General features: G+C 43.4%; 1 protein-coding gene across 1 annotated transcript; it reads left to right on the top strand.

Annotated features, from left to right (window-relative positions):
* The first annotated feature begins 2,483 nt into the window (after positions 1 to 2,483).
* On the top strand, positions 2,484 to 13,569 carry ISL1 (ISL LIM homeobox 1). Its single transcript, XM_053931857.1, has 6 exons — positions 2,484 to 2,511; positions 3,383 to 3,572; positions 6,552 to 6,811; positions 8,952 to 9,238; positions 10,657 to 10,824; positions 13,110 to 13,569. Exons 1-6 carry the CDS (start codon positions 2,484 to 2,486, stop codon positions 13,224 to 13,226), a joined length of 1,050 nt encoding a protein of 349 aa, XP_053787832.1. The 3' UTR covers positions 13,227 to 13,569.
* The last annotated feature ends 200 nt before the right edge of the window (positions 13,570 to 13,769 follow it).

The following is a 13,769-nucleotide window of genomic DNA, read 5'->3' as shown; positions in this document are numbered from 1 at the left end:
TCAATCGGCCCGGACGAGCGGCGCAGGGACACTGCAGCCGTGGATTTCAGTGAAAATGGCTATTACTAACGGTTTACCCCAAACTCGTGCCACGCTGTCCGAAGCTGCCCGGCTCAGAAGTCTTTCAAACTGCTTTTTGCTTTACTCAGCTTTACACAGAGAATTACAGCTACTATTCTGATACCTAAATGCCTAAGTACTCATAGTTATACATATACCTAATCTTTTCTACATATGCATGCACATAAACAGCCCCCATATATGTATACCGCCAGTTTCTTGGGTATGGAAGTGATCACCTAGAAGAGTTGCATTTCCCACCGTTTATTTAAACGTCGAATATGTAAATTAACTGTGTGCGCGTGTTTACAACATATCTTTACCTCCTGACACTATCTTGAGATCATTTCAGGGTAGTTTAGTTATCTCCGCGAGTGGCAACTTGCGAGTGGCTTCTTGTTTGAAATAAACCTGGAGGGTGTGTTTGCTCCGTCAGCTTCGGAAAGGAAAACATCTTGCCAAGTAAGTTAGAAATGCAAGATGGTCCGTTGATTAGAAGCTCTCCCAGCAGCAAATGCGAGTTTCAGAACTATTTCTTGGCTGTTTCATTGCAATCAGACTTCCTCGTGGAAAATTATTCTGCATGACTGTGGCTTTGCCTCTCTTAGACCCAAACTCAGTTGCCTTTTAGAAACATGGGACATTGAAAACAAGTATATTTTATTTTCCCGATGAACAGTGATTGGAGGGCACTTCTTCCCTACGTTGATGAGGGCGGTATAATAGTCCATATGGAACAGAAGACAAAAATGGGATCTAAAAAACTCAAAGGGAACGTTTAAATCCGGGTGTGGAGAGGGGGGTATCGGAAGAGCATGGGGCAGTCGCGCTCGGGTACAATTCTGCACAGACTAAAGGACAGGCACCGAGTAGCCGAAGTGGAATCTGCCCTTTGAAAAACACACACAAAGAAATCAGTGCCCACGTCTTAAGATGCATTTTGCCCAGTTTGAGAAACTTTCAGATAACTGCCTTCTGGAATCCGAGGGGCGCCGATTGCTGCTGCGGACAGCGCACGGCACCTCTTCTGGCCACGACTCTTGGGTGAGGACTCCCCACATCGCCTCCAGGCAGCAGAGCCGCAGGTCCGCTCCGACAGCAAGTCCGCGTCTTCTCCCCACCCCTTTTTTTCTTTCTTTTTTTTTCTTTCCTTTTTTTTTTTTTTCTTTTATTTTTCATCCTTTTTAATAATAAGAACTTTAAGGGAGTCTCTTTGTTGGGGAAAGGCAGAAGTTCTTGAGAGACAATTTAAGTTAAATATTTGTACCCTCTTCGATCTTGTGTTTAACAGAAATATTGAAGATTTTATCCATGAATTTAAGAGAAGGAGGCTGGAGGAGAAAAGTAAACAGTCCCATCTCGTGGCTGGGGTCGTGCTCAGCCAGCCCGCCGTACCCTCCCTCTTCAGGGCATCTCCGCCTGGGCAAACCAGAGCGTGGTACCCGCCTGGGAAAGATAAACGCTGAGGAAGAGAACAGCTTGATTAACATAACCACGAAAAAAATTACATGTATGTATAGATACATATATACACAAATATATGCATATATATGTATGTGTGTGTGTGTGTGTGTGTGTGTGTGTGTGTATAAATACATGTATATGTAAATATCCATACGGAAATGGTACATGTGACGCAGCAAGCCCGGACGGGGGAAGGGGTATAGGAGCCCGAGTGGGGCCGGGAGGGAAAATGAAAGGTGTGACGGGAGATAAGAGACGGCGATGGAGGAGAGCGACAAGACGAAAAGTATAAAGGGAAATACAAATAAGGAGTGAGGAAAAGTTGGCCGCGCGAACCCGAGCCGGGCGGCCGCGCCGCCAGACGCTGAAATATGATAATGGGAGCAGCTGCGCCGCGCCGCCCGCAGCCAATGGCCGCGCGCGGGCGTGACGTGCCCGCGCGTGACGTCGCGCCAATGGCGAGCGGGCTGAGTTGGAGCAGAGAAGTTTGAGTAAGAGATAAGGGCGAGGCGAGTGCCCGCGCCGCCAGCGCCCAGTCCGGCACCGCCGCGCCTCCGTGCCTCCGCACCGCACCGCGCCTCCGCGCCGCTCCTGCGCCGCACCGCCACCGCTCCGCACCGCTCCCGCGCCGTGCCGTGCCGTGCCGCGCCGCTACGCGTGGACGGACCCCGTCGCGCCCCCGGCGCCGCGCCTCACCGCGCGTCCCCTTCTCTCTCTGCAGCCCTGACAGTGTCTCCCACGCCGGTGGTGTTTTGTACCATTTTCTTTTTTTTTTTCCCCTTTTTTTCCGATTTCGATTTTTTTTCTTCTTTTTTTTTTTTTTTCCTCTGTTAATACTTCTATTTTTTTATTATTTTTATTATTATTCTTGTTTTTAGCGACAGCTTTCAAACCTACTTTGGGGTCTTAATACGAAACCGTACATCATTTCACTGTGGACATTACACCCTCTTACAGATATGGGAGACATGGGAGACCCACCAAAAAGTAAGGCGGAATCTTTACCGTTGTTGGAATAAATGTGCTGTCTATTGTAACCGTCTCAGGCAGACGAACTGCTAAAGTGATGAACTTCATTTGAATGGTAGAGAAGGTGCCTTTGTTACCATGCCTGCATGCTTGCTCTGTCGTAGCCTTATATGTTAACAGCCTGGGGTCCTACTCTCTTTTAAAGTTTGGGGAGCAGACAGAATTTTGATGGGATCTTCAACCACGGAGCCTTAAATTCTTCTCGTGATAGCCTCGGTGAGGCTCTCTGACTATCCAGCACCTAGTCGGTCTAGGGGTATTAGCATTAGACTTACAAAAGAGAGCAAGTAACAACCGTAATGATGCTTGTTCTTGCTAGAAGCCTCGAGTCCCTTCTTCTGAGGGAACGGGCTGAGTGGGAAGTGCACCCCACCATGCTTCATCGTTTCCAGCCAGAGCTTCTTAAAATACAAAACGAAACACACAGGTCCTCTCCTCGTAAGGCAGGGCGTTCAAACAAGCCAACAATAAAATAAAAATCAAATAACGTGGGAGTTTGTAGTTTTGATTCCGTGCAAGGTTTTTGAAATAAGGACCTTCACCCCAAAGATTCTTCACATTTGCATTTTAACATATGTTCCGCCTCCTTTCTAAGCGAGGCAAGGTTTTTATGGCACACTACAATTATCATCCAAATGTGCAGTATTCTTTAAAAAAACAACCTCAAAAACCCCAACAAACAACCCCCCCAAATATACAAACAAACAAAAAAAAGCAGAAACTAAATAACACTCCCACAATACGCTTTATAAGGGAATGACATTAAAAGTGTGTTTATCTCTGTAGGAGAGTAAACGGTTAGTCAATCATGTATTTATTTTCATTTCAGAAAAACGTCTGATTTCCCTATGTGTTGGTTGCGGCAATCAAATTCACGATCAGTATATTCTGAGGGTTTCTCCGGATTTGGAATGGCATGCGGCGTGTTTGAAGTGTGCAGAGTGTAATCAGTATTTGGACGAGACCTGTACGTGCTTTGTTAGGGATGGCAAAACCTACTGTAAAAGAGATTATATCAGGTACGCCATTTACGTTGTTTAATTGTTCAGTGAGATTTTATTTTTTTTTTAACTTTATAAATTTGATGGAGGAATTAAGAGGGGAAACTGTGAGGAAGCGGGTAACAGATAATTGGTATGTTTTGTACGTGTTTTGCCATGAATAGACCTGCGAGGAAAAAAGTTAATAGTGAAGTTTTTTATTTCTTCTTTTCAAATGCAAATATCTGTATTACTAGAATTAGGTTCAGGACCATGTAGGACCTTTCAGAGGACTTTGGCAATGCATCCTGTGATTCTAACTAAGGGCAGAATAGTAGATAATGAAGAACATTTTCAATAGTGTAGATACTACGAGCAACACGGAGCAGATCACTTTCTAAGACAACCTGAGAAATGCATCTGAAATAGATCTCTGTGTTTCTGCAAAGATATAGTGACATTCAAAAGAAAGGCACTTCAAGCATGTATGCTGTAAACATAAATACAAGGGTAGGAAAAAGAAAAAAAAACCCACAAAAAAAACCACCACCACCAACAAAAAAACCTTACACTAGGCCTACCAAAAAAAAAAAAAAAAAACAAAAAAAAAACAAAAAAAAAAAAAAAAAACAACGAAAAGAAAAGAAAACAAAAACAAACCCCAAATTTCCTTCGGACTGGAGGATCCTTTTATGGAGACGTTAAAACCTAGACCAAAATGTTTCTTAGCTAAAATAACTGACATTTAATCTTTTTTTAAATATTAACCCCTTTGGTGATATCTGACTGACTTTTCTTTCTTATCTTATCTGTACTGATGAATTAGACAGAGCAGATCAAATTGCCCATCATCTGTTCGCGAACAATTGGGTATATTTAGATAATGGAACCGCTTCCTTCCTCACATTAAAATCTGGTAACTGATAAAATGTGAGAGTTGCCAATGATGACACTATAGAGAAACCAAAGCAGGAATTTCGAGTGTGTTTATTATTTGTGCTCCTGGGTCATGCTGATCCGTTTCAGTGTTGCCTACTGGGTTCGCCAAATCATAAGTTTGTATGACACTGAGGTATGAACAATATTTTTTTTTTGCAGAAAGTTTTGGAAGCAAAATCACCTAGCCACCTAAGATATCTTCTGATTTCTGTGTAATTCTGAATTGAAATAAAACCCTCGAGTCTTTCCTTCTCTAGTGCACTATTTATAAGCAGACCATTCTTTCAAGCCATTGTGAGATTATTCTCCAAGTTCTAAAATGGCGAAAACCGGAGGGTTTTTTTGGTGTTCTTTTTTTATAATTTATTTATTTATTCTTTATTTTTATATTTATGCTGAAACCGTTCTCTTAAATGTTGTCCTTTCTCTAAATTCCAATGAAAGGAAAATGTTTGGACCAAAATGTGTTCACTTACCTTCTTACAGAGCTAAGCGGAAGAAATTTGAGCAGGAAAAAAAAAATTAAATTATTATGGAATACACTTAATTTGCTACAATTTAAAAAGGAAAAAATACATTACATTCAAGATGGCTTTGAATTAGACCATGAGCCAATCTCTAAGTGTCAAACCTGTGGGCAACCACCGCAACTTTTGTACCTATGAATGCACCTACTTTACTCTGTTGCTTTTGCTGTGCAGCCGTTTGGGTTTTTTTTCTTCTCAAAACTCTGTAATTCGGATATATGTAGTTCTGAATATAGGATTAGTACACTTCTATAGCCATAAAAGCTACAGAAATATATACTCACATGCATACATTGCAGACTATCTCTAAGGAAGTATACTGGTGAGGAAATTGGTGGGGATAAATATTAGCTAAGTTTTAGGAACAGTGTTCATAGTTCATGTACCAGTACATTTTTCAGTGCATGTACCCGTACATTTGTGGCAAGATGTTAATTTTAATCATACCAAGGACTTCTGGCTAATAAGCACCCCGTGGGAGACGAAAGGGTGTGCAGTACGACACCCGAGTTGGAACATTTTCTTAGGTTTATCTACTGGTGGGTGAACTGTCGTCCTCTCCTCCATGAGAGACAAGGAGCCCGCCACCCACTCCAGAAACTCATAATTTGCTTTGTGGGGCTGTCAGCGAGAGGTTGCTCTCCCATTACTACCGGAGCGCTCGAGCCCCGGCTCAAGGTGGGAGCGTCAGGAGGAGAAGAGACGGGGCAGAGACGCTGAGGTGGAGACAAGCTGCGGACCCAGAGCACCGAAACTGCTTTTTGGTTGGGGGCGGGAGAGAGGAGTTACACTACTATATATATGAGCCTGAGGAGGCATGTATGTTATGCTTATATTGCTGTATTAAATTAATCTGGTGAGAGGAGAGTAGGGGAATAGACCCTGTGCTGGCAGTTCCCCCTGCTGGGTCCCGGAGGCTAAGTTGATGGCAGTCCGTACACACATCAAGCGGCACAAGTCTTGAGTGGGTTCCGCGCGAAAAGTATCACAATTCGGAGAAGCAGGCAGGTTTGTGTCTCGGATGGCAGCTTCGACAGTCTCGCCTTTCTCTAGTGTGCCCGGGTAATCTAGTTCAGACCCAGGCCAGGCTAGGTCAGGTTGAGGAGGCAAGGAGAGAGCAGGGATGGCCCCACTCTTGCAGCAGCCCGAGCGCTGGGGCAAGAGGGAGAGAGGTTGGATATTCTCGTGAAGAAACGGGGTCTTTTTTTGTTTCTTCTTACACCTCTGCCTCCCAACTCCTCTTTCACCCGTGTGTTTGTGCCTTTTACGGCACAGGGATCAGGGCACCGACTGAGAGTGAATCTGGCTTATTCATTTCCTCTTCTGGCTTCTGTATTTTTCATACTTTTTAAAGTAGTGAATTGCGTGTGGCGCGTCTAAGTGGGGCCAGGGGCTGCCCACGAGCGGGAGTGAAAACCTCTCTCTTTTTCCCTTTCCTTTCTCCCTTCCTTTCCCCCCCCCCACCTCCACCTTCCCTGCCCTCCCCCTTCCCCCTCCCGTGCTCTCCCTCCTTCCCTACCTTCTCCTTCTTTCTGGGCTGGGCCCTGCTCAGGTTATACGGCATCAAGTGCGCCAAATGCAGCATCGGCTTCAGCAAGAATGACTTCGTGATGCGCGCCCGCGCCAAGGTGTACCACATCGAATGTTTTCGCTGCGTGGCCTGCAGCCGCCAGCTCATCCCCGGCGATGAATTCGCACTGCGGGAGGACGGCCTCTTCTGCCGGGCGGACCACGACGTGGTGGAGAGGGCCAGCCTGGGCGGCGGGGACCCTCTCAGCCCCCTGCATCCCGCTCGGCCGCTGCAGATGGCAGGTACCGCCCGCACCCAGCGCCGCGGAAACCCGCGGGGTTTGGCGATGCCAGGTCCCACTCCGGGCGGCGGGGAGAGCCTCATGGTCTCAGCAGGTCCCGCGCCTCCGTGGAGAGCCGGGCCTGAGCGTGCGCGCCCGCGGAGAGGCGGCGGCGGAGGCGCGCCTCACGTTCGGGACTGCTGCTGGTCCAGCTGCCGCGAGAAACGCCCGCGTTCCTGGGACGTGTGAGGCGGAACACCTGCGGAGGGGCCGCGCCCCTACCCGCCAACCTGCCCTCCTCCTGCCCCCACCACGCACCGAGTGCGGGATTTCTCCATGACCCTTCCCGAGCCCGGGGCAGCCCTGAGCCTGAGCTGGAGAGGGACTAGCCGCTGAGGAGAGCAGGTCTGTTTTCAGACCCCTTCGCTGCCTCACGAGCGAGGGGAGAAGCTGTTCTGAGCGCTGGAGGAAGTAGGGTCTGAAAAGAGATAGACTTCATAACTACAGGCTGGCGCTTAGCCTGTAATTTAAAACTGTCAACAAGCTAATCTTCAGTAATTGCCTTTTAAAGTGACTCTTGCCTTCTTGAAACGTTTCATGTAATTTGATGAGAATTTCATCTCAAAACTCAGCCTTGTAACTTCAGAGTCGCCCCATCTTACAACTTCATTCACACTTCCAGTTCTCGACGGGTACGTCAGACACTCAGAGACCCTTAGTTTTAGGAAGGTACACTTCTCTGAGTCTAACTAGGCTGGGCAATACAAGGCTGACCGGCCTTTGTGCTATGCAAGTAATTGTAACTCTGAAAGTTATTTGTAAATACAACTATTCTAAAACGGGTTCATTTCTGTCTTCTGAGCTGCTTTGAGGTGACATATCTATAAATAGGGAGAAATAATCCCGTAACTGGTCAGGGCAGAATTCTAGAGAGACTGTACTCCCTATATCGTGTTTGTGCCATGTCTCCAAAAGGCTTAGTGTGTCGGCAGGTACAATACTGATAAGATTTGAAGCCTTCGTATTGTCGTCATCGCATTTGCTGATGTATTGTTAAAATTAGAAAAGTCAGAACCCGATTGTACAGAAGCAAGCACTTCTAATTGTTAGCTAAACAGTTTTAGGAAAAAAAAAAAAGATACTGTTTTTATTTTTCCCTCGACTGGGTCAGATTACACATAATAACTACAGCTACGCAACGCACAGAAGAATAGCAGCACCACAGGAACACTTTGAGCTCTTGATGCGATGCCATCCGCAGTTTTGCGTTTCTTGGCAGTTTCTACGAGTTGGTGGGCTTGTTCTCCTTTTAAAAGCACTAGATAGATATTTCTTAATTATTCATCCAAAGTATAAGCAAATGCATCTACCACCTCCACTTTTTAAGACAAATCCCATCTCCCGTGCTTTGAGATACGGAACTCTCACAGTTTTTTTGGGTTTTTTTTGGTTTTTTTTTGTTTTGTTTTGTTTTGGTTTTTTTTGTTTGTTTTTTTTTTTTTTGTTTTTTTGGGTTTTTTTTTTGTTTTTTTGTTTGTTTGTTTTTGTTTTGTTTTGTGTGGGGTTTTTTGTTTTTGTTTTTGTTTTTTTTTTTTTCCCATTGGCATGGTGCAGAGGATTTGGCTTGTTTTGCTCTGGTTTGGAAGCGTCAAACTGCCGGGAAGCTGTTATCACGGCTTCTGGCTGAAATGAGCTAGATTCACTATACAAGAAGCAGACCCGAGTTATGATTTATTTAAGAAGTATTCTTTAACTAATTTTCGAGCCAAAATTCTGTTTTGATGATTTGTCGGGAAATAGATACATAAATTCTTCCTGTTCCTTTCCTAGCTCACATACACCTTAGCTAACTTGCCCTCCCCTGTCAAGTTTCATACAGGTACAAGCTTCTGTCATTAGGGGTTTTAGGGGGGTGGTTTGTTTTTGCAAATTAATTGTCTGTGGAGTCAGAAATGTCAGTCACTCCACCAGTGCATAAAGCAGAGGAGGCTGCAGCAGCTCCGATAGATCTGAGTGCTTGAATGGCCTTTGAAAGATAGTTCATCACCCGCCCCCCTAGTCCGCCACCTTCCCCTGTCCCACCAGCTTAGATTCATAGTCTCTGCAGACTCCCTGCTTCCTACTCATGGGGATCCTGTTCCTCCCTTCCCCTTCCCTTACAGCAGAACCTATCTCTGCCAGACAGCCAGCTCTGCGGCCCCACGTCCACAAGCAGCCCGAGAAGACAACCCGAGTCCGGACTGTTCTTAATGAAAAACAGCTTCACACCTTGAGGACCTGCTACGCTGCCAACCCCAGACCTGACGCCCTCATGAAAGAGCAACTGGTAGAAATGACTGGCCTCAGCCCGAGGGTCATCAGGGTTTGGTTTCAAAACAAGCGATGCAAGGACAAAAAAAGGAGCATTATGATGAAGCAACTTCAGCAGCAGCAACCCAATGACAAAACTGTAAGTGGTTTCAACCGCTGTCTGTGTCTGCCTTAATTCCCAAAGAGAAAAGCTTGGTGTATGTCCGGCCCGGACAGCCGCAGGGCTCGGTTTGATGGTGTTAATTTTTTGCGATCTCCCTGAAAACAAAGAAAACTATACTGTTTAGCCAATACCCGTTAGTTGCTGCTGTCAGTACTATCGAAACAGACCACAGCGAGGAGCCAATTTAGGCTGCTTAAGCATACTTGGAATTTGTGGGGCTAAGAATACGCAGTAGCTTAGACTAACTTCTCTGCAGCATGAATTAGACCTGCAGAGCTTATGGGATATAATAAACCCAGTCTCGTCTAATATTTATATGCAAACGCAAAGATCTCCTTCAGGAGAAAATGACGCCTTTGACCTCTTTAGTGTTTTTAAACAGGAGTAAAACCAGAAGTAAAAATAGTTAAAAATAAAAAGTAAAAATAAAATAAGAGATGTTTTACTTAGCACTGTATATACTACAAAGTGTGTGCATTTGTCAGTGCACTTACTGCAGAAAAAGGCAATGCAAATTTTTTGCAATTACCCTAGTCTTTACAGATTAATTTATATATAGCTATATCTATGTAGAGCTCTTTTCTGCAGATATATGCATGGTTGATGTAAACAAGAGGCATGCACTGGGTTTAGCAGAACAAGTTTTCTGTTTCCATTTTAAGCCAAATTTGTTTCTTTTTTATTGTTGTTGTAAGTCCACTTGAAGAAGAGTCTGTTACTCTCCCTGTGTATCTTGACTGACCCGAGAAAGAGTATTAATTCATAAGGCTGCCTAATTAAGTGGAATTTAAGGAGTTTCATTTTACCCTGTTGGAATGCAATAAAACACGGTGTTATTAACTCGCCTGAACAATCTATTCGTCGAGGCTTGGAGTTATGTTGTACACTGTGCCTGCACCACAGGGCATACTGAGAGGGCTGGGCTTTTTTTTTTTTTTTTTTTTTTTTTTTTTTTTTTTTTTTTTAAAGAGAGCGCTAATGACGTACCCCAGGTTTGCTGAGCACTGGATATACGATCCAGTTAAGGTCACGCAAAACAAAACCAGACTGGACGCGAACTATAGAGGGGAGCGGGATTAACCGTTTCTGATTCTGAGACGTCCATTGGCAGTCGAGATACAGAATGCTCATGTTCGAGAGAGCTTGGGGCGGACGGGATATGCCTTGAGACGAATAGGAGGATTAAAGGGAAAGAAAGTAAACTTCCACCGTGATAAATGCAGCGAGTAGAAACAGGCTGACCTAGAGTAAAATAGAGTAAGACATTCACAGCAGATTAACAAAGCAAATACAAGCGACCGTATAGATAAGATAGAAAGCAGTTTATTGACTCAGCGTTTATACACAATAAAGCTAACCAAGCTCATTAACATCTTTTGCTGGGCTGTTTACAGAATATCCAGGGGATGACAGGAACTCCAATGGTTGCTGCTAGTCCGGAGAGACATGACGGCGGTTTGCAGGCGAACCCCGTGGAGGTGCAGAGTTACCAGCCTCCCTGGAAAGTACTGAGTGACTTCGCATTGCAGAGTGACATAGACCAACCTGCTTTTCAGCAACTAGTAAGTGTCGGTTCCCAGCCCGAGCCAGTCGGTACCCGGGTCAGAGCAATGGGCGATTCACTCCAGGTGTCAGATGCTCTCAGAGATACCAGCAATACAGATTAGCTGGGTTTTCCAGAAACTGCAAGGCGTGCACAACTGCATGTGTAAAAGCAAAGAACTGAATTGATTTCCAGAGGTTGGTGCAAAATCGATCTTAGTGTACAGCAGGGATATTTCTTATTTGAGTGTGAGTTTGGATAAGGCCCGACTCAGGTCTGATAACAGCTTACACACTCCTGAAAACTGAAAGCACTTCACCAAAACATTCTTTATATGTCACTTAATTGTACTTATAATTGTAAAAGCCGTTTCTAGAATTCACCCCTCCCCACTTCAGGCTGATTTTGCCTTTATGTTGTAGGATGAATTTTGAGTACATGACTACAGTGTCAGCCAGGGCCCTTGTTTTGTCAGACAAATATGATCTCTTAATTAAAATTTCAAAGTCTGTGTCTTAAGCATGTACTTCTAGATATAACTTTATGTATCTATATATACACATTATACACATATATAGCTTACATTAAATGTTATTTGGAAAGGAAATTGCTAGTATATATTTAGGTGAAAAATTCAAGCAATATAATAAACTACCTTAAACCAAAACAAAACAGACCTTTTAGAAGAAATTCTGTCTTACGCCTATGTCACTTGGCAGCCCATATGGGACCATATCGCCAACAGCACTTAGACACAAGGTGAATTAAGGGGAGAAGTTCAATCTTAAGTCAGTTTCCTGGCCTAGGTCTGTTAACACGAGATAGTTAAAATAGTAAATAGTACGGTACATTGTATAGTATTTCAGGGATTCAGAAAAACAGTTAAGAGAAATTAACATGTAAACTTTTTTTTTTTTTTTTTGATCTGTTGGGCTTTTTTTTTTTTTTTTTTTTTTTTTTTTTTTTTTTTTTTTTTTTTTTTTTTTACCACCAAGTGATGGAAGACAAAGGTTTGTAGTTGAATCTAGCATTGTGTTCAGACTTTTTCGGTTTAGTATCATGCTCTCCTGCAGAAGCCCTTTTCTTTTGCCCAACAGCAGTCAGCAGTGTGTTCCCCTCGCTGGCACACTATGCTTGCTCAGGAAACTGTAGCACAGCAGCAGAGCTATTTGTATCCTCTTACATCTAAAGCAACCATTGCTTTTCCTGCTTTAATCAAGCTGTCCATCAGATGGGAGAAAAAATTATCTCTTTTGCTTGCTTTACTTATTGTACCTTAACAAAATATGAGACTTTAAAAATCTTTGATGCAGTGAGGTTTTGTATTAAATAGTTAAAAAAAAAAGGAAAAAAAAGGCAGGAGGGAAGATGGATAGTCCAAACACACACACATATATAGGTAAATAGACCATTAGGTTGGCAAATTAATATTGATATACATTCAAAATAATATGTGATAATGAAAAGAGTTAAATTAAAAAATAGTGGAAGGAACAGACAGTTCACTGGCTGTTCAAGACAAGGCTCTAATCTGGAAAGGGCCTTAATCACAGAATTGGCCAGCTAAATAGGTGCCAAATAAATGCTTCTGGATTAACAAAGTTCCACCCTTCAAGTCATGCCTTTTCCCAGCACTACTCCTAAACTAACGGGAGCAGCAGGGCACATTAAGATGGAATAGTGTGACCTTTTTTATCAAACAGACTCTCATTAAGAAGAGATAGCACCAGCCTCGAATCAGGAATGAAAGCGGATGGCTGGTTTCAAATGCCTTCTGCTCCTGGATGCTCCTTCCAGGTTTATTTTGGTATGTGCACAAAAGGGGAAAAAAAATTAATCTTGCAGTTTCATGTCAAGAAAACATATGCACTCTTAAATAATTTACTAGAACATCCTAGTAAAGTGGGATTGCCACTCTTGCAAGACAGGGAAGAAGGCCTCATTAATAAGTTTGTTTGTTTATTTGCTTGATTTTTTCAGTCTTCTTTTTTCCATTTTTTTAATCTACTTTTTCTTGGTGATTTGGCCGAAGGCCTGAAGAAGGTTCCTGTGAAGTCAATGGGGAAGCTAAACAGAGCAACCAGCAGTGACACAGCCTCCTGTGGAGATGTATCAGGCCTATTGGCTGCATGCCTTGTATATTTATTTTAGTATTCTTCTTTGCCTGCTACTTTCCTTTGCGTTTTACAGTTGTAGCAACAGTTCTTTTTCTTATTTTTCTTCTTTTTTTTTTCCTCTCTCTCTCTTTTTTTTCTTTTTTTTTTTTTTTTTTTTTTTTTTTCTTTTTTTTTTTCTTTTTGGCAGGTTAATTTTTCAGAAGGAGGACCTGGTTCCAATTCTACTGGAAGTGAAGTAGCATCAATGTCCTCTCAGCTGCCAGATACACCCAACAGCATGGTAGCCAGTCCTATTGAGGCATGAAGAACATTCATTCAAATATCTGTTGTTGTTGTTTCTGCCCTTACCCTCACCCCTGTTGAAGAGAGTGAGAAAATGAACGTGTTGGGACTTCGAAATTTAGGGGGAAAGAATACTTAACAACCCTGTAATGAACCTAGCAAGGAACTGCTCCATGGGATGAATGGAGTCATATTTGAAAAGACAAGGTAATATGGTAGCAACACTGTGAAGACAATCATGGGATCTTACTAGAAAAAAATACTTAAAAGAACCACAAACCCCGCGCTTTTCAATGATCAGAGGAGTATTGAAAAGACGTTTTCCAAATATAAAGGATTTGTACTCGTGGATCTCAAAAAAAAAAAAAAAAATCTTTTCATTTGACTGCACATCTTAGGGAGAAACCAAGGTAGAGGGACTTTCTATCCGGTCCCTCCCATTCCGAATGGTGCTGTTTCTATATTGGGGATAGCCTTGCCAAAAGAAGCTCCAGTAGGTTTTCCATCATCAGGAAAGAGACGATTCAGCCCTGCATTGTTGAAAGATTCCTTGCAGGAAGGTGGA

Source organism: Vidua chalybeata, chromosome Z (assembly GCF_026979565.1).
Source record: "Vidua chalybeata isolate OUT-0048 chromosome Z, bVidCha1 merged haplotype, whole genome shotgun sequence".
NCBI classification, from domain to species: Eukaryota; Metazoa; Chordata; class Aves; order Passeriformes; family Viduidae; genus Vidua; species Vidua chalybeata.
Note: the sequence above shows the minus strand (reverse complement) of the source record. Positions and strands in the feature narration are given on the sequence as shown.

Excerpts from the sequence above, each read along its gene's own strand:
- ISL1 (XM_053931857.1), top strand. The coding sequence starts at position 2,484 with ATGGGAGACATGGGAGACCCACCAAAAA. Across the intron at positions 6,812-8,951 it reads TCGGCCGCTGCAGATGGCAG|CAGAACCTATCTCTGCCAGA; the intron begins GTACCGCCCGCA and ends CTTCCCTTACAG. Across the intron at positions 10,825-13,109 it reads AACCTGCTTTTCAGCAACTA|GTTAATTTTTCAGAAGGAGG; the intron begins GTAAGTGTCGGT and ends TCTTTTTGGCAG.